This window comes from Cnephaeus nilssonii (assembly GCF_951640355.1).
Source record: "Cnephaeus nilssonii genome assembly, chromosome: 1".
In the NCBI taxonomy this organism is placed as follows: Eukaryota; Metazoa; Chordata; class Mammalia; order Chiroptera; family Vespertilionidae; genus Cnephaeus; species Cnephaeus nilssonii.
This window is the reverse complement of record NC_137072.1, coordinates 61,778,101-61,798,923: the sequence shown is the minus strand read 5'-3', so window position 1 is coordinate 61,798,923 and position 20,823 is coordinate 61,778,101. Positions and strand designations below refer to the sequence as shown.

The 20,823-nt window shown below is 38.3% G+C and overlaps 1 protein-coding gene across 8 annotated transcripts in view; it reads left to right on the top strand.

Moving 5' to 3' along the window:
* The window catches only part of PTPN13 (protein tyrosine phosphatase non-receptor type 13), a 199,370-nt gene that overhangs the window by 176,455 nt on the left and 2,092 nt on the right, over positions 1-20,823 (top strand). For all 8 annotated transcript variants that reach the window (XM_079770823.1, XM_079770825.1, XM_079770824.1 and 5 more), the window contains 7 exons: positions 3,081-3,136; positions 5,302-5,405; positions 6,913-7,061; positions 8,784-8,874; positions 11,542-11,879; positions 13,493-13,708; positions 17,600-17,662. In XM_079770823.1, coding sequence (XP_079626949.1) covers positions 3,081-3,136; positions 5,302-5,405; positions 6,913-7,061; positions 8,784-8,874; positions 11,542-11,879; positions 13,493-13,708; positions 17,600-17,662 — 1,017 coding nt within the window. The remainder of the gene's footprint in view (positions 1-3,080; positions 3,137-5,301; positions 5,406-6,912; positions 7,062-8,783; positions 8,875-11,541; positions 11,880-13,492; positions 13,709-17,599; positions 17,663-20,823) is intronic.

Here is a 20,823-nt window from a genome sequence, read left to right as displayed (position 1 = left end):
GTATCCATCTTTGTCTCTTATTATCATTACTAGAAGCCCGTGCACGAATTTCGGAGAGGGGGGTGTCCTTCAGCCCAGCCTGTACCTTCTCCAATCTGGGACCCCTCGAGGGATGTCCAACTGCCTGTTTAGGCCTGTGGGATCAGGCCTAAACAGGCAGTCGGACATCCATCTCACAATCCACGACTGCTGGCTCCCAACTGCTTGCCTGCCTGCCTTCCTGATTGCCCCTAACCGCTTCTGCCTGCCAGCCTGATCACCCCCTAACCACTCCGCTGCCAGCCTGATTGATGCCTAACTGCTCCCCTGCCAGCCTGTTTGCCCCCAACTTCCCTCCTCTGCCGGCCTGGTCACCCCTAACTGCCCTCCCCTGCAGAGTTGATCGCCTCCAACTTCCCTCCCTTGCAGGCCTGGGTCCCTCCCAACTGCCCTCCCCTGCTGGCCATCTTGTGGTGGCCATCTTGTGTCCACATGGGGGCAGGATCTTTGGCCACATGGGGGCATCCATATTGTGTGTTGGAGTGATGGTCAATCTGCATATTACTCTTATTAGATAGGATTATCTTGAAATCTATTTTGTCAGATATAAGTATGGCTATACCTGCTTTTCTGTGGGTGTTATTTGCTTGGAGAATCATTTTCCACCCTTTTACTTTGAATCTACCTTTGTCTTTGCAGCTTAGATGTATCTCTTGTAGGCAGCATATGGTTGGGTTTTGTTTTTTTTGATCCACTTGCTACTCTGTGCCTCCTTATTGGTGAATTCAGACCATTTACATTTAGGGTAATTATTGATGTATGAGGATTTCCATAGCTATGCTATCTTTTGTTTTCTGGTATCTCTGTGCCTCCATTGGTTCTTTTCCTTTATGTTTCTGTCTGTTGTTATTGTTTGGTGGTTTGCCATACATCTTTTCTCTGTTTCTTGTTTGTTTGTTTTTAGCTATATGTTCTGATGTGGTTACCATTAGGTTAAAAAAAAAAAAATGAAGTTCCATATATACCATAGTTTTTTTTCCTTTTGAGTGCATCTGATCTTCATCTTCCTTTGCCAGTTCATACATTTCCCCCCCTCCCCTTTTATGTTTTTGTTGTCACAAATTATCCCTTTTTATGCTGTAAGTTTTTTGGTGATATTACTTGTAGTGCTATGACCTTATGTTCTTTGTTTCAGGTAGAATAACTCCCTTGAGTATTTTCTGCAATGGAGATTTTCTGGTGATAAAGTCCCTCAGCTTCTGTATGTCTAGGAATGTCTTTATTTCTCCTTCATATTTAAAGGACAATTTTGCTGAATATATTATCTTGGCTAGTAATTTATCTGCAGACCTTTGAATATTTGGTTCCACTCTCTTCTGGCTTGTAGAGTTTCTGATGAGAATCCGGATGACATTCTAATGGGTTTTCCTTTGTGGGTCACTTCCTTCTTTTCCCTGGCTGCTGTGAGAATTTTTTTTCTTTGTCATTAAATCTTGACAGCTTCAATACCAAGTGCCTTGGAGAGGGCCTCTTTATATTGAGGTAACTAGGTGTTCTGTTTGCATCTTGGATTTTAGGATCTAGTTCTTTCCATAGATTTGGGAAGTTCTCATCCACTATTTGTTTGAATAGACTCTCCATTCCATGCTCCCTCTCTTCCTCCTCTGCAGTGCCTAAAATTCTTGATTTTTCTGATAGAGTCAGATAGGTCTCATGGATATCTTTCACTTTTCTTTATGCTCAGGTCTCTCTCTTATCCCTTCTGCATCATTTCTAGATTCCTATATTTAATATCACTAATTTTTTCCTCCATCTGGTTAGTTTAGTTTTCTATGTTCAGTACTTCACTTTTAATCTCCTTAATTGCATGCTTCATTTCCAGGATTTCTGATTGGTTCTTTTTTAAAGTTTTAATCACTTTGGTAAAGCATTCATTTTGTTCATTAATTTGTTTTCTGAGTGCACTGAGTTTCCTGTTAGTATTTTCTTGCATCTCGTTGTATTTTCAGAACTGCAATCTTAAAATCTCTGTCATTTATATCACATATTTCCATGTGTTCCAGCTTGCTTTCTGGAGTTTTTTCATTTTCTTTCTGGTCATCCTCATTGCTATGGTTCTCCATGGTATTTGCTGTCCTCCTTTGCTTACACATTTATCTCTGAAGAGGTCTTTCTATTTTTTTCAAATAGATGATGCTGAATCACACGATTTTTTACCACTGTGGTCTTCCAGTCTTGAACCTCCACAGTTTCCTTAAGACAGTACAGCCATGCTGCTTGGGGGAGGGGTTTGTTTTTTGTTTTTTGTTTTTTTGCCCTCACCATAATAGCAATCTCTGACCTCTGTAGGGTCCACCGCAAGCAACCCTCCTGGGGATCAGTCACAGAGGGAATCAGTGGTTCTGCCACAACAGCTTTTGATTTGTAGATAATATTCTCCTGGACCTGACTCCAAGGGCAATGGGAGGCGATTTTGGGGAGTCAAGTGGCAACAGGGCTCTGTGGTTCCATTTCTTTGTCTGAAACATCACTGCCACCTTGAGAGTGGAGAAACCCCATGCTCTGTTACATTGGCTCAGTCACTGTTCACTCCCTTGCCACTCTCTTTGCTGGGCTGTCCCTACCCCACAGCTTTCTGTTCCTCCCAGCTGAAGGAAGCATCTACTACCACCAGCTTTCTCCCCTCTCCCAGCCAGCCGAGCCACAAGCTCAATATCCTGGTTGCAGGGCTGCATCTGTGGGCTATCTGCACTTTCTTCCCTTCTCGCTTCCCCATTTTTTCTTGGTTGCCCACCTTTAGATGTTTTAGTGCGCAGGTCTCTCAGGTATGCGTCTGTGTTGAGCAGGGACTTCTTTGTTGAATTATAGTTGGTTAAGTTGTTGAAATTTCAGGGGGAGAGGAAGAGATACACTCTCACTCATGCCGCCATTCCTCTGACGTCACTCCATAAATTGTGTTTTTATAAGTGACTTTGTAATGTGAAAATGAGCAATAACAGTACATATAGGAAATAATTCACAGGAAAAATGTGAACGTTATGAGAGTGTTTAATTTTTCTTTTACATTGGGCTAATGTGATTTTGATTTCTCTTTATTGTAGTCTACCAAAATGAATGGCTGTGAAGACTGTTGTGAAGAAAAAGAAAAAAATGAAAGGTAAGAAAGTAATTTTTAAGTATTTATAACAATTCCATACTTATTTTAGAAGTGTTCTGAAGATTTCCTTTTAGATATTTATTTCTAAATTAAAAATTTATTTTCCAGAAAAAATGAGAATTATTATGTAAATTATGGAGCTATTGCTGAATATTAAGAAAGTTTTAAAAACATTGTTATAAGCCCTGACCAGGTGGCTCAATTGGTTGGAGTGTCGTCCCATACACCAAAAGGTTGCAGGTTTGATTCCCAGACAGAGCACATAACTAGGTTACAGGTTCAATCCCTTGGGACACATATGGAAGGCAACCAATCAGTGTTTTTCTCTGTCCATTCCTCTCTCTCTAAAAAAAGCAACAATAAAAACATCCTTGGGTAAAAATTAAAAAATAAATAAATTTTTAAAAATAGTTTTAACAAGAGGTTCTAGTGACATGTGACAATGTGTTTGTTATAACATTGCTCCAAAAAAGTAGTATTCTCTTGAGCATGTGGGAAAAGGGTCTAAAAGAAATATGCCAACAATGATGACATTTGATTATCTTCTGGTGTGATTATAGGTAACTTCTCTTTCTGTTTCTGATTTCCTATACTTTCTAATTTATTTACTTTAATAAGAAAACAAAACCAAAGAAGGAACATTTTTAAATTCCACTAATTTTTTTTTCTTTTTTAAAACAATTTCTAATATAAAATAAGATTTTTTGTAACATTAAATGATGGATCAAGGAAAGTTGTATATATTGTTAGCCAACATAGTGGTTGTACATAAATTTTGCTTCATACCAGGTGATAATCAAACAGCCACAGGGAGCTACATATTTGCATTTTCCTAGAAAAGCAAATTGATAGTGAATATTTCACTATGTAAAGTTAGACAAGGGGGTGCATATTAATGTATACAATTTTATACTTAAAAGATTAGCAAATATCTGGGGCAGTTGCCAATAATTGTAGATACCAGTTCCACCCCATGGTCAGGGCAAGGGGAGGAAGGAGTAGGGGTCAATTAATGTTCTTTAGGTAGTAATTGGAAACACTATTAACATAAAAGTTTTATTTGCATGTTATTAATTCTTAGATACACTTTTATTTTAACATCTCTGAAATCGTGATAGGTCCGACAGTTAAAATACACAATATTATTTATTTCTTAATGCATATAAATGATTAATGTCATAAATTCAAAGAACTGGCACATACTCTTTGACCTAGCAATTTTATTTCTAGGAATTGGTCCCACTACCAATTTGTGTGAAAAGACATTTCTATAATAATATTCTTTGCAATATTGTTTATAGTAGTAAAATAAAACCATAATAGACACAAAATAAATTGGAGCATACTCCACAATGAAATGCTAAGAAGCTGTTCAAAAGAATCAGAAAGAAGAGAATAGAATGCCTAATGGACGGATCTCCAAAATACATCCTTGAAGACAAAAATGTACTTCCAGAAGACAAAAGCAACCTCATGAACATAGCACATGCAAATTCTGTGTTAATGTGACCCCCATTAATTGAAGCAGAGGAAAACATTCACCCTAAACAGCATACTTCCCGGTCATTGACATTTTGGCATGCACTAGACAAATGTACTTTGTTCAGGCTTTTACATTATCCTTTTTCATCTCTTCTTAGTACTAAGCATTATTCTCCTACCTAATTTGTCTAGTTTCTAGCCATTTACCTTACCAAGGAGAGGGCGTCTACTGTGCACCCCTAGAATAATGAGAACTGTACTGAGCTTTATAGCACTGAGCAAGTGCCCAGAGACAAGAGTGTCCTGGCGGCTCCTGGCTGCAGCAAAAGAAAAATGCTCATCAGTAGGGACTTCTGTAAGTTAGGAAGGTGCATCCATACAGTCCAGTGGTGCAGCTGTTGGAAAATGAAAGAGCTGTACTGACACAGGTGTGCTCAGTCATCCAGGCAGAACAAACCACCACCTTCTCTATCCCTACAAGGGCTTCTTCAGTCTGAGGTTCAGAGACTTGGGATTTGTTTGAGGGGAAATTTTAAGAATTGTGGATTTGGGTCTTTTAATCAGATAATTTATTTTTAACTACCATAATAATTATAGAGGAAATGAATGGTTCTAGGACATAATATTTATATATATTATGGACAGAATTGAAGAAAATTTTGTAAATGTGTTTATTTTCATAGATTAATTCAAAATTCACAAGAAAGGAGGACTGATGATGATGAAATAACATGGGGGAGTGATGAATTGCCAATAGAAACAATAAACCACGAAGATTCCAATAAAGGCAAGAATTTTACTAGCAATTTTTTCATCAAACTCAGTGGGTAGAAAAAAATAAGTGTTTGAAAATTATATTTTCAGAATATATGGATATGTTCCTTCACCATATGTGAACATTACTTGGTTCTATACATAAAGTTAAATCACATAGGCAAACATCAACATTCATTTATGTAACCAGAAGTTTACACAGATGTAGGTGAAAATTCTCAGTGGCTTGGAGTAAAACGAACAAATAAATGTATACATAACTATAAATGGAAACACAGAGTCACAATTTTGCCATTCTGGAATGAGAAGGAGCACATTTTATTTACAGTAAAATAGGTAGGATGACTCCAAGGTAGGAATGTATTACACTTGAATCTCAACCTCTTTTTTTAAAAGCTAGCTCTTAGAGCCCATTGGTCTGCCCTTCCTATCACTGCTTCTCTCGTTCATAACTGAGTCAGTGGAGAAATGAGGTTCTTATCCCGAGTTGCATTTCTCTTCTTCATTCATATAAGGAAATGTTATACTGATGCAATAAATTTTTGTAATTTGAAGTTTTAGTTAAAAGAAATTAAAGAAGTGAATGAGTACTTTTGGATCTAGGTAGACTGTTGTCAGTGACAGAGCTCATCAACTCCTGTAGCCGGTGCTCTTTAGCCTTTAAGCTCCTGTTGCACTCACACTCAGCTTCTGTAAAGGTTCACGGTTATTTCATATGAGTGAATTTTGACTCAGAATTAGCCTTCACCCCAGCCAGATGTTAAGCTTCTTGAGGTATCTTGTACAGCTTTGTGTGCCCCACGGTGCCTAGAATTACAATTGCCTGTGTGTAAGCTGCACCATCAGAATACTTTAATCAACTGATTGACATAATTAAAGCTACACTTGTGCAGTCTGTTGCAAGATATCTCTGCAACTTTTTTCAGGATAACTACCTTCTGTTTTAAGCACTTTTCATAGACCAAGTGCTAAATTAGACACATGCCTATTCTAAGGCACTGATAGCACTTGTTAGATAAACTCCTGAAGGCTCCAGCACTTCATTTGCATGGAGAAAACTATCAAATACCAGAGACACTGACACTAAATACCCAGAGTGGGTAGATGGGGGATTGGTGTTAACTAGTGCATTGCCGCATTGTAAGGAATTTCTGAAGAACCTCCCTTCCTCTTTTCCCCATGTGCTAGGAAACTCATTTAAATGCAAAATAATAGTAGAAATAAATACATTTTCATCAAGAAAACAGTGCTATTTGAGTCAAGAGCCTTAAGAATTTCTGAATAGTCAGTGAGGTGTTTCCTTGAAAATTGAGGACAAGGGCCTTGCTGTGGCCAAGATTTTCCTGTGTTGATTGTACTTACCCGCCTACTGAATAATTCTAGTGCCTTTTTAATTCTAAAGATTCTCTCACTCATGTAAAAATACATGAGGTGAAAATATACTAAATTTAATTCCCTTATTGGCTAAATCAGTTGGGGGGTGGATTTTTTTTTTAAATCAACTGCTGACCTCTTATTAGATCATCCTTTTCTGACAAATGAGGAGCTCACTGCACTTCCCATCGTCAAAGTGCTTCCCTCTGGTAAATACACTGGGACCAAGTTGAAATCAGTCATTCGAATGCTGCGGGGTTTACTAGATCAAGGAATTCCTTCTAAGGAGCTGGAGGTAAGTAGCTTCTGCAAATAGTTTTTCGTTCTCAAACAAAATTGTATTCAAGGTTAGAAGAAATTTTGAAAATTCTGATAATGTCTGTTATTTTACAACTTAACTTCCAACCATAAAAGCATCACCATCCACTGGGGTGGTAGGGGCTTGCCCGGGGTGGGAATGGCTGGGGGGGTTGGAGGGATGTCAATCAGGGAAAAAGGAGACATATGTAAATCTTTAGACAATAAATAAAAAAATTAAATTAATTTTTTTTTAAAAAGCACCACCATCTCATCATATCTAGTAGTAAATTATTTTTTTAATTAGGATCCTAAACATAGTATTGATTTAAAGGGATCTCTTTAGCCACTTTGGAGCTTGATAAGTTTCCCTGAAGATTATTCTCCCCGCCTCATATGTAGAGATAAAGTATTTTTGGTGGTGGTGTTTTTTTAAGTCCAACCATCCACTAGGCTTCATAATTAATACACTATAAATGTGGTTCATCATTAGCAACAGTTTCTAATTTAACAGCTCCAAGAATATACTGTTCCCCTCCATTTTCCAGAAAATATTTCTTTTTTAAGGTCTTAAGTTTAAATGTTAGAGACCTTGCCCTAGCTGGTGTGGCTCAATTGGTTGGAGTGTCTTCCCATACACCAAAAGGTGATGGTTTCAATCCTGGTCAGGACACATGGGGGAGGCAACTGATCGATGTTTCTCTCTCTCTCTCTCTCTCTCTCTCTCTCTCTCTCTCTCTCTCTCTTTCTCTCTCTCTCCCCTTCCTTTCTAAGATTAATTAAAAAAATAAATGTTAGAGATCTTCCATCACACCCTATTTTATAAAGTCCTTTATTTTTCTCTATCACAGCAGCTTAACTTCTTCATAGCATAGATCACAGTATTTGCTTGTTTACTTCTTTACTGCCTTCTTCTCCCAATAGGGTATAAGCTCCAGGAGAGCCAAAATCATATTTTTTTCTCTCACAACTATATTCCCAATACTTACTACAGTGCCTTACATATACAGTGGGCATTTTCAGTATATATTTGGTGAACGTGTGGATGGGTAGATGGAATAAAAAGTGAAAAAAAAGTTGACTTTAGAACATAATACTGTCTAACTACAACTCTACTATATGGAATATTCTATGACCCCACAGACAATATTGTCAAGAAATCCTGCTCCAGCTTTAAGCCAAAGTTGGTTTTATAAGTTGTATTTTTTTCTAAGTTATAATTATAGACATCTTTAAACTGAATTTAAAATAAGGTATAAAGTGCTACCTCATAAAGTTAGTTGACTACAACATGTGAAAGATATTTCCAACAATATATTTTAACAACTGGTGTATCAAATTAGTATTGGTAATTTAGGCTTATTTATCTTGACAAGACATAGCTATTTCTTTTTTTAAAATATATTTTTATGGATTTCAGAGAGGAAGGGAGAGGGAGAAAGAGATAGAAACATCAATGATGAGAGAGAATCATTGATCAGCTGCCTCCTGCATGCCCCACACTGGGGATCAAGCCCGCAACCTGGGCATATGCCCTGACCAGGAATCAAACCGTGACCTCCTGGTTCATTGGTCAATGCTCAACCACTGAGCCACTCCGGTCGAGCAAGACATATCTATTTTTTTTAACACTTAAAGTCTTCCCCGATCAATAGCCATTTTTGCACCCTAACACTTGCTACTCTCAACAAATTTAACCTTATTTCCTTTTTGCCTTCAGAATCTTCAAGAATTAAAACCTTTGGATCAGTGTCTAATTGGACAAACTAAGGAAAACAGAAGGAAGAACCGATATAAAAATATACTTCCCTGTAAGTTCTAATTTGGCTTCATACTAGCCTATCTATCTCTTACTTAAGTGCACAAAGATTTATATTAGTAACAAAAAAATTTAGGTATACAGTGTGAATTCCTTTTAAAATTATCTATGTATTCTGAAAATCAATTAGAGGAATATTAAATAATTCTTCAGACACTCATGAATTATTACTAGCATTGTATTAGAAAATAATCAGTGATGCTAAATCGGTATTTTTAACAATATAAATTGTTAACAATATAAATTGTCTTCTGGTTGAACAATTTCTTAGTTCATATTCACAACCAACATCTCTTTATCCCACTTATTATAAGTTTAGAGAAATGTCTGTGGTAGGTAACAGCTATGTACTAGTATATGCATGTGGCACAATGGTACCACCAGGTTGTATTATTTCAGGTACCAGAAGAAAAAAAAATCTTTTTACCCATGTTTGACTCTTATTATCAAACATTTGATTTTTTTTTAAATTATATATAAATATATGTAGGTAGCCAAAATATTAATGTCTAGCAATATCTTATAAAAAGTATCAGCCATATTTGTATATATATTAGCACAATAGATTATACCATATGACACACTGACCCTATCTTTGCCAGGAAGTCATAAATCCAAAGAGAAGTAACTGAACCAATAATGACAAATCATGCAATAAATAATAATACAATTGCATTTTTTCCATCAAGATAGAGAACACAAAATTCATTTTGGGAAATTTCTTATAAGAAGTGAATCTTAGGTCCTAGCTGGTTTGGCTCAATGGATAGAGTGCCAGCCTGTGAACTGAAGGGTCCTGGATTCGATTCCGGTCAAGGGCACATGCCCAGGTTGCATGCTCAATCCCCAGTAGGGGGCGTGCAGGAGGCAGCCAATCAATGATTCTCTCTCATCATTGATGTTTCTATCTCTCTCTCCCTCTCCCTTCCTCTCTGAAATCAATAAAACTATATTTTTTTAAAAAGAAGTGAATCTTAGCACTTTAAAATGGAATAGATTATGGTTTAGCATAAAGTATATAGGAATTATTTCAGGCAAGAGAGAGAGAGAGAGAGAGAGAGAGAGAGAGAGAGAGAGAGAGAGAGAGAGAGAGAGAGAGAGAGAGAAAATGGCCAGGCTATTATCTCAGAGTCAGTGGGGGATAAGTCATGAGCTCAGAACTGCTGAGTGGGTTTGTTTCAGGGACTGAGAGGTACAAGTCAAGGAATAGAAGGACAATCAATGGAGGGTTTTGAAACCCATTACTAAGAGTCATAATTTGGGAGTCACGGAAATTACCAGTCAAGTTTATAAATATTTGAAGTAGAAATGACTTTTAATGTATAAATACATACAAATTAATTACCTTGGATAAGATGGCTTATATATACTTTTCACTGGGGCAGCCTGTTTTGAAAGTTTATATTTTGACTATATAAAATTACAGTTAGACAGAGACAAGAGTCTGTATGCCTAGAGAATAAAGTGAGCTCCCTTTTTATTGTGTTTATTATTTTGGCTGCTTATTAAAAAGAATATAGCTTAATTACATGAGCAAGAGTTAATTTTGCCAATTATATAGGGTGTCCCAAAAAATGTATACACACTTTGAATGATTACAAAATCGGTGTTTATTAACATACAGTTCATTTTCAAAATGTAAAAGAATCTACAGAAATGAGTAATTTTTTTTTTTTTTTTTTTGACAATGCCTGTTTTCAAACTGATGACCATTCGGGTCCAGGCACTTCTGATAATGCGAAGCAGTGGAATTGAAAACATCAAGAATCAGTTCATTCTGTATTTGTGCACCCCAATCCATCAACTATTGCTGATTTTGTAACATAAACTTTATCTTTTATATATCCCCAACTGAAAAGTCTAATGGATAAAATGTCTTTGTTCATAGCTTAATCTGGCTTCACCCATTATTTCAAATTACTTAAACCTGAAAAGGAGCGAAAATTAAGTGAGTTATCAGCTCTTAAAGTGTGTATACATTGTTGGGGTCACCCTGGGTCCCAAAAAAAGTGTATACACACTTTGAATAATTATAAAGGCAGTGTTTGTACTTCAACTGTGTTTTCAAACTTCCAGTAGCCTTTTAGGATGTATTTCCTTTGTTCAAAGCTTATTCTGGCTGAAAAGAAAGAAACATCAACTGACTATCAGCCTTTGAAGTTTGTATACATGTTTTTGGGACACCCTATATTTGTAATAAGTACTTTAATAGTTTCACTGTGATACTAATTTTTGTCTTATGAAATAATTTTCCAGCATTGTCATTCATTATTAAATTCATTATTATTGTCATCATTAAAAATATAGATGGAAAAGAAGTACTAAAGTTGTGTTTGTTTCTCTAGTTGGTTATTAAGAACTTCTAAATGCATTCATTAATTTATTAATTTTAATATCTTCAGCCAGATCTATGTAAATAATATCATGTTGCAAGTTAAGATGGCAACTTGTAGCATACATGGACAATTGTACCATAAATGTTTGAGTAAATATAAAATTATTTGTCCTACAATTTGAAAATATATCTTTATTGAAATGATTGTGATTTCCTCTATGGTTATGAGGAATTTTTCATCATCTTTAACTCACCCTGTTTATAAAGCTCTTGTTTAAAAATGCATGAGATAGATGACTCTGTTTTGTGGTGGTAAATTCACAGATGATGCTACAAGAGTGCCTCTCGGAGATGAAGGTGGATATATCAACGCCAGCTTCATTAAGATACCAGTAGGGAAGGAAGAGTTTGTTTATATTGCCTGTCAAGGACCTCTCCCTACAACTGTTGGCGATTTCTGGCAGATGATTTGGGAACAAAAATCCACAGTGATAGCCATGATGACCCAAGAGGTAGAAGGGGAAAAAGTCAAATGCCAGCGCTATTGGCCTAACACCCTCGGCAAAACGACAATGGTCAGCAACAGGCTTCGGCTGGCGCTGGTGAAAATGCAGCCGCTGAAGGGCTTTGTAGTAAGAGCAATGACCCTAGAAGATATTCAGGTGAGGAAAACAAATCTTTCCATTTTCTAAGGCTTATCTCCTAGTTGGAATGCAGGCCTGGACCCTTTCCATGATCGTATCAATGTATTTCTTTAAAAAAAAAAAAAAAAAAAAAGCCAGTGATTTCTTGTTCTTGGTTCCCATTTCAATGGAACTAATGCCACCTGTTATTTTTTATCTGATATAAGTTTAAATGTGACCCTCTTCTTAAATTCTGCCAGTTTCCTCCAGTATGTACTCTATTAAAATGAAAATGAGAACACTGGGCTTTTAATGTGATCATCCATCTTTGCTTAGTGATGGCACAGAATGGCTCAGAGACTGTGCACCGGAAACTCATTTTTTAAAAATCAAACCTTTAAGTAGACTCAATAAAACTGTTTTTTTAAAAATCTTTAAGTAGCAGATATTCCTCCATAAAGACGTCTTGGGTAATACATGGACAATTGTAGCATAAATGTTTGTCATTCCAGTAATTCCTCCTGTGGCCACCTAACCACTGAATAACTTTAGTTGGAATTAAACACTTGGGTAGACCTTAAGTAAAGCTACTGTTTCTTCACCTCCACACTTGATTTCGCTACCCCCCACCCCCCGCCAGGAATACTAGTTAGGAGTGAGTAATGTGTTTCCTATTGGCATTTTAGCTCTCTTAAAGAAAGTAGTTTTTCTTTCACAGAAACAAAGCATATGAGCATATTCACTCAGTTCTGCTGGCAACATGTAAATGTAGCCTGAAAATTTCCTTTGTGATTTTTTATTTTTTATTTTACAAAGAATTAAAGTTTATACCTCCTAATTCATCTACACCAGCTTACATTACCTATGCAAGCACTGTTGTTCAATATTTCTTAAATATTCAATTAAATGTTTATTTAATTAAATTAAATTTTAAAAATTAAATATTTATTTAATCAAATATATGTTTGATTATATATTTATTTAATCAAATATATGTTTGATTATATATACATGTTTATAGAGTTCAGGCCCTGTTATGGAATTAAGGGATTCAGCAATTAGCAGCACAGACAAAAAAGAAATTGTGACTTCATGGAGCTTACCCTCTGATGAGAGAATACTGATGCTGTGGAAAAACCGTGCAGGTGTTGAATGAGCCACATGGACATGTTGGGGGGCATTTCAGTCAGGAAGAGGGAGTGCAAAGGCCCTGAGACTGAATTGTGCCTAGTGTTTTTAAAGAACCGCAGAGAGATCCCCGTGGCTGGAGCAAGGTGGCCAGAAGGAGGCGGTTAGGTCTGAGAAATAGCTGGGCCAAATTATGTAGGGTTTTTAAGCCATTGCAGTAACTGGCTTTTATCTGGAGTGAATTTGAAATGGGGCCATTAAAAAAAAGGTTGTTATCAAAACATATTTTTCTTTTAGGACTTCCAAAAAGCAGTTTTTACCAATATTTAAAATGTAGATCTAGCGTCCTCCTTGATAAAGGCCCTCCACATGTTTGTTGTTTGATGGCATCTTTGTGTCTCTCATTTTCTTTTGATTTCATCTGATGGAAAAGCTAAAATTTGAAAGGACAAAATAATATTAAGAAGTAACTACATGTGAACAATATAGCATGCCTTTATATTCTTATTCTATTGTAATTGCAGACACGAGAGGTGCGACATATTTCCCATCTGAATTTCACTGCCTGGCCGGACCACGATACACCTTCTCAGCCAGACGACTTGCTCACTTTCATCTCTTATATGAGACACGTTCACAGATCAGGCCCAATCATCACCCACTGCAGCGCTGGCATCGGACGTTCAGGGACTCTGATATGCATAGATGTGGTGCTAGGATTAATCAGTCAAGATCTTGAGGTGAGGACAAGGATAGGCTGAGTGAGCATTCGACCAGAAATAATGGTAGAATCTAACTGTTTTTATTTTTTTATTTATCTTTATTATTGAAAGTATTACAGATGTCCCCTTTTTCCCGCACCATTGACCCCCTCCACCCTGCTCCCTTTCCCTCCCCAGGCCTTCCCCTAACTGTTATCTGTCCATGGCTATGTATATATAGCATATAAGTTCATTGGTTAATCTCTTCCCATCCTCCACCCCTCCCTCTGGCATATGTCAGTCTGTTCCATGCTTCAATGTCTCTGGATCTATTTTGTCCATGATACTCTCCAGGTCCTTCCGTGCTGTCTCAAAGGGTAAGAGATCCTTCTTTTTTACTGCTGCATAGTATTCCGTGGTGTCAATGTACCACAATTTTTTTATCCATTCATCTACTGATGGGCATTTGGACTGTTTCCAGATGTTAGCTATTATAAATAACACTACTATAAACATAGGGGTGCATATATTTTTTCTGATTGATGTTTCAGGCTTCTTCGGATATATTCCTAGATATGGGATCACTGGATCAAATAGCAGTTTCATTTTTAATTTTTTTGAGGAAACTCCACACTGTTTTCCACAGTGGCTGCACCAGTGATTGAGTTCTAGTTTCATGCCCTTGTGATCCAAGAAGATGCTTTATATGATTTTAATCTTCTTTAATTTGTAGACTTAGTTGGTGTCCTAACATGTGGTCCATCTTTGGGAATGTCCCATGTGCACTTGAGAAGAATGTATATTATGCAACTTTGGGGTGAAATGTTCTGCAAATGTCAATTAAATCTATTTGATCTAGTGTGTCATTTAGGGTCTCTGTTTTCATATTAATTATTTCACCTAGAAGATCTATCCATTGGTGTCAGTGGGGTATTAATAAGTCCCCTACTATGGTTGCATTACTATTTATCTCTCTCTTAAAATCCTCCAGAAGTTTTCTTATATATATGGGTGCTCCTATATTGGGTGCATATATGTTTACTAGGGTTATATCGTCTTGTTGTATTGATCCGTTTAGTATAATGAAGTGGCCTTCATTGTCTTTTGTTATGGCCTTCACTTTGAAGTCTATTTTGTCAGATATGAGTATTGCTATCCCAGATTTTTTTTCATTTCCATTTGCATGGAAAAATTTTTCCCATCCCTTCACTTTTATCCTATGTGAGTCTTTTGTTCTGAGGTGGGTCTCTTATAAACAGCATATATATGGGTCATGTTTTGTTATCCATTCAGCTACCCTATGTCTTTTGATTGGAGCATTTAAGCCTTTGACATTTAAGGTTATTATTGACTAGAGGCCCGGGGCACAAATTCATGCACCAGTGGGGTCCCTTGGCCTGGCCTGCAGGATCAGGCTGAAACTGGCTCTCCAACATCCCCTGAGGGGTCCCAGATTGTGAGAGGACACAGGCCAGGCCAAGGACCCCACTGGTGCACAATCAGGGTTGGGGAGGGACACGGGAGGTTGGCCAGCCCAGGAGGGATTACGGGAGGGCTCCAGGGTGTGTAAAGTCCTTCTCGCCCAGTCCCAATCAGCCGGACCCCAGCAGCAAGCTAACTTACCAGTTGTAGCATCTGCCCCCTAATGGTCAGTGCATGTCATAGCAACTGGTTGACCGGTCAACTGTCTGTCCCCTGGTGGTCAGTGCACATCATAGCGAGCAGTTGAGTGGCCTTAGCATATCATTAGCATATTATGCTTTGATTGGATAAAGGGACAACCAGACGACCAGATATTTAGCATATTAGGCTTTTATTATATAAGATAGGTACTTATTTGTTGCCATTTTTATTCTTTATGCCTATGTTCCTCTCTCTCTCTCATTATTTCTTCTTCTTCTTACAACAGTTCCTTTAGCATTTCTTGAAGTGCTATTTGGTGGTGATAAACTCTTTTAGCCTTTTTTGTCTGCAAAGCTCTTTATTTCACCTTCATTTTTGAATGATAGCCTCACTGGATAGAGTAGTCTTGGATTCAGCCCCTTGCTTTTCATTACTTTGTATACTTCATTCCTGTCCCTTCTGGCCTGAAGTGTTTCTATCAATAAATCAGCTGACAGTCTAATAGGAGCTCCCTTGTAGGTAACTTTCTGTTTCTCTCTTGCAGCTTTTAAGGTTCTTTCTTTGTCCTTAACATTTGCAATTTTAAATATGATGTGTCTAGGTGTGGGTCTTTTGCGGTTCATCTTGATTGGGACTTTCTGTGTTTCCTGAACCAGAGTGGCTTTTTTCTTAACCAGGTTAGGAAGATTTTGTCATTAGTTATTCAAACAGGTTCTCTATTCCTTGATAAGGTTCTTCTCCTGGTACCCCTGTGATGCAGATGTTGTTAAGTTTTATGTTGTGTCAAAGCTCCCTTAAACTCTCCTCCTGCTTTTTGATTTCTTTTTCTCATTGTAGCTCTGAATGGGTGTTTTTTCTATCCATTCTATTTTCTAAATTCGCTGATTTGGTCCTCTGCTTCTTGTAGTCTACTATGATTTCTTCTTGTAGTCTACTATGATTTTTATTTTTTAAAGGAGGATATTTTTCTATTGATTTTTAGAGAGAGTGAAAAAGAGGGGGAGAGAGAGAGAAAAACATCAATGTGAGAGAGACACACACCCCAACCAGGACAGGGAATCGAACCTGCAACTGAGTTACGTATCCTTGACTGGAATTGAACCTGAGACCCTTCAGTCTGCAGGCCGATGCTTTAACCCCTGAGCCAAATTGGCTAGGGCCCTTCTAGGATATTCTTTATTGCAGCTATGTTATTCTTCATTTCTACTTGATTCTTATTCATGGTTTCTACCTCTTTTTCATGCTGGTGTAGTTCTCATTAAGTTCCATATAGTTCTCTGGAATCTAACTTTTTAATGATGTGTTAGGATTTTGGAATTTTTTTTATCAGTTTGTATGAATGCCTTAATTTTCTTACTATGCAGAATTGTTTTTTGTAAATGTTCAAAACTGCAAGGACCATAATGAAAAAGAAATAATACTTCAACTTTATATTTGTGTTACTGTTTGTTTTTTTAGCCATGTACTCAAAAGCCCATTATGCATTTCATTCTTTATATTCTTTAGGCTTATATAAAATAAAGTCAATATTGTTATCCTGCTTTTAGGGATAGAAATATTAAAGCACAAAAGAAAGTATATTTTGAAATGAACAGGCTTATACTCTTTTGTTGTTACCTATTGGTGGGAAATGTATATTTTGTTAAATAAATTAGTTGGTGTTAAATAGTCTATCTCTAAACAGTTACTCCCAATTTAAAAATTATTATAAAATAAAGCTAATGAGAGTAATAATACTTAATATTTAAATTAGTGTAAACATTACTTAAAATGATAGAATATTGAACTATACATAATATGTAATTACAATATTTGTCTTTAAAAAAATTTTTGTTAAAAGAAGTTCTATCTTACACTTTACACTCTATTATATCTACCATAATAATTTAAGTGAGACAAAACAAAATAGTCTACTTCCCCGTTGTTTCAAATTTAAATATCAGTGAAAATGAAAAGATCAGGAATTTTATTCTGAAAAGGAAAACAGGAAATTTAGTTTTCCTTTTTTATTTTCTTTTTTCATTAGAAATTAGTCAAATTTCAGAGGGACAAGAATTTCTTTTGTGGATTTTCAAATAGAATAACCTTCCTTAATTTTTGAAAGATCATAAATGAAATTATGAAGTGATGGCAAAGTCTGTCACCAACTTATTTTGTCCATAATAGTTTGGACTGCTAGAAGGAGAAGGAGAAGGATAATGGGGTACAGAAATATGTATAAGCCACTTGACTCTGTGAATCTTTGGCATTCAAATTGGGCTATGCTTTTTACCTAACATGGACTCTGCTTCGTTTTGTTTTGGGCAGTTTGACATCTCTGATTTAGTACGCTGCATGAGACTACAAAGACATGGGATGGTTCAGACAGAGGTGAGTCTTGATGTCTTCTAGTAAGGATTTTCATGAAGATTCTGATATTTTAAAAGTTCTAGTTTAATCTTTTTTCTTTTGAGGGTTCCCACATTATTGTATAAATTCAAAAAATTATGGTAATGAGGGGCTTAAAAAAAATAAAGCATGAGGACTAATTCAAGAAAAAGAAGCCCACCCAGCATAGGTCTATGGTTGAGTGTCGACCTATGAACCAGGAGGTCATGGTTCGATTCCGGTCAGGGCCCATGCCCGGGTTGTGGGTTCAATCCCCAATGGGGGGCGTGCAGGAGGCAGCTGGTCAATGATTCTCTGTCATCATTGATGTTTCTATCTCCCTCTCCCTTCCTCTCTGAAATCAATAAAAATATTTTTTTAAAAAAATAAGATATTTCTAGGCTATCTTTTTTCAAATATTGCCTTTTAATTTTAAAAATGAAGAAATGCAGTATTTGCACTGAATAGATTACAGAACACGAGGTAACATGTTGGGGGCAGACATGGGGAGGTGATGCAAAATAGCTCATAGATAGTGCCATTCCTTCTCCATATCCAACCAAAAAGATAGAAGGCAACATTCTTGCTACAGAAATTCCCCAAGAGGGAATTGATTCAGCAGCATCTACTAGAAGGCAAGAAGGCAGGCTGGGTTGCTTCACTTAGATGAGGCACTCTTAGGGACAATGAATGGGTGGGTCTATCTGTCCTCTCTTTAGAGCATTTTCATTTCACTCACCTGTAATCAAACCAGTTTCTCACTTGCTGACCTTCAAAGGGATGGCATTACCTAGAGCAGTGGTCTGCAAACTCATTTGTCAAGAGAGCGGCAAACCACGGCTCAAAAGCCGCATGTGGTTTGCAAGCCGCAGTTTGCCGACCACTGACCTAAAGTGTCTGCTCTGAGTAGCTCCACTCTCCTTTTTGTTTGCGTTGCGGGGAGGGATGTGGAAGCTATTTTCATATATCTGTAAATTCACATCTCTACTTCTTTAAGTACATGGAAGTTTACTATCTTTAAAAGTAGAATTTGCCTACTTTTCTTTTATATACCTTTTTAATTCAAATTAAATGTAAATATTAAGCTCCCTCACAGTCACAGATTTTTTAGGTAAAGAAAACATATTGACCTGTATAAGCAGGTCTTTAGACCCAGGAAGTTAACTGGTTCGGCAGATATCATTTGTGTGCCTCCTATGTACCCACACTCCTCTAGGTGCCTGGAGCGTGTGTGTGTGTGTATATATATATATATATATATATATATATATATATATATATATATAGAGGTAATTATATATAATTATATATATATATATATAAAAAGAGGTAATATGCAAATTAGCCAGGACACCGTAACAGTCACGATCGGTCAGGAGGAGGCTGCGCATGCAGGTGAGGCCCAGAGCAGAGAAGGAGACAGATACAGGGGGGCCTTCCCAAGCTGCCATGGCCGAGGGCCGGGAGGAGAGGGTGGGCCTGCCCGCAGCCTCTGCGGCTGAGCGCAGATCAGGAGGGGAGAGGGGAGAGGACCTTCTCACAGCCACTGCAGCTGAGGGCAGGCCCACCCGCAGCCTCCACTGCCAAGCACAGCCCCGGAGAGGAGAGAAGAGGGCGGGCCCGCCCCCGCCCCCGCCCCCCGCCCACAGCCGCCTTGGCTGAGGGCAGGCCTGGAGAGGAGAGGAAGGGCCTGCCTGCAGCCACCGTGGCTGAGTGCCAGTCAGGAGGGGAGAGGGGAGAGGACCCACTTGCAGCTGCCACGGCCGAGGACAGAGCCTCACCGGCAGTCCTGCCTCTGCGCGTGAGCTGCAGAGGAAACACCTTTTCTGACCGCTCATTGGCTAAGCTCCCTGTACACTGCCACTCACAGTGTTCTTGGTAACTTGCCTAATAAGAATCCAAGAAGGTGATCTAGGGTTTTTCCACCTCACTCCTGGAGGAAAAAATGAAGGTTTGCTCCTGGAGAGGCTAAGAAATGTCATATCCTGCCCTAGCCAGTTTGGTTCAGTGGATAGAGCCTCGGCCTGCTGATCGCAGGGTCTGGGTTCGATTCTGGTCAAGGGCATGGCATGTACCTAGGTTGCAGGCTCCTCCCTGGCTGGGGCCCAGGTCAGGGCTCATGCAGGAAGCAACCAATTGAAGTGTCCCTCTCACATTGATGTTTCTCTCTGTCTTTCCCTCTCTTCCCCGCTCTCTAAAAATTAATGGAAACATATCCTCAAGTGAGGATTAGAAAGAAAGAAAGAAAGAAAGAAAGAAAGAAAGAAAGAAAGAAAGAAAGAAAGAAAGAAAGAAGAAAGAAAGAAAGAAAGAAAGAAAGAAAGAAAGAAAGAAAGAAAGAAAGAAAGAGGGAGGGAGGGAGGGAGGGAGGGAGGGAGGGAGGGAGGGAGGGAGGGAGGAGGAGGGAGGGAGGGAAGGAAGGAAGGAAGGAAGGAAGGAAGGAAGGAAGGAAGGAAGGAAGGAAGGAAGGAAGGAGAAGGAAGGAAGGAAGGAAGGAAGGAAGGAAGGAAGGAAGGAAGGAAGGAAGGAAGGAGAAGGAAGGAAGGAAGGAAGGAAGGAAGAGGAAGGAAGGAAGGAAGGAAGGAAGGAAGGAAGGAAGGAAGGAAGGAAGGTCATATCCTATGAAAGACACATCTTGAAAATGCCTAAAGAAAGTTGTCATTTTTTTTGTGGTGAAGAGACTGGAGTCCGTGTTGATGAAAACAACTTGGTGGCTGTGGCGGCCGGCAGTGGCAGCAGCAGCAGGGTGATGGGGGCGGTGCCTTCCCCTGATCAGCCAGGTTGCCTCCTGCAGAGGACAGTCAATAGGACATCCCCTGCAGGCTCCTGGACTGTGAGAGGGGCAGGCTGGGCTGAGGGACGCCCCCCCCACCAGTGCACAAATTTTGTGCACCGGGCCTCTAGTCAGTGAATAAAAAGAAGACCCTGTTAGAATAACAGAGACCTTCTAGTGGGATGGTGATGAGGAAGGCAGATGTAGACATATTAAATAAGTAAATTTTGAAGTCATAGGTGCTTTAGAGGGAAAACAGGTAGAGTGAGCTAAAGAGGATGAGCTGTGGCATGTTGAGGTGCTATTTTAAATAGGTGGCACCACTAAGAATAACACTCGAGCAAAGATTTGGAGCAGGTGAGGGAGGGGGGGTCATGTTGATACCTGTAAG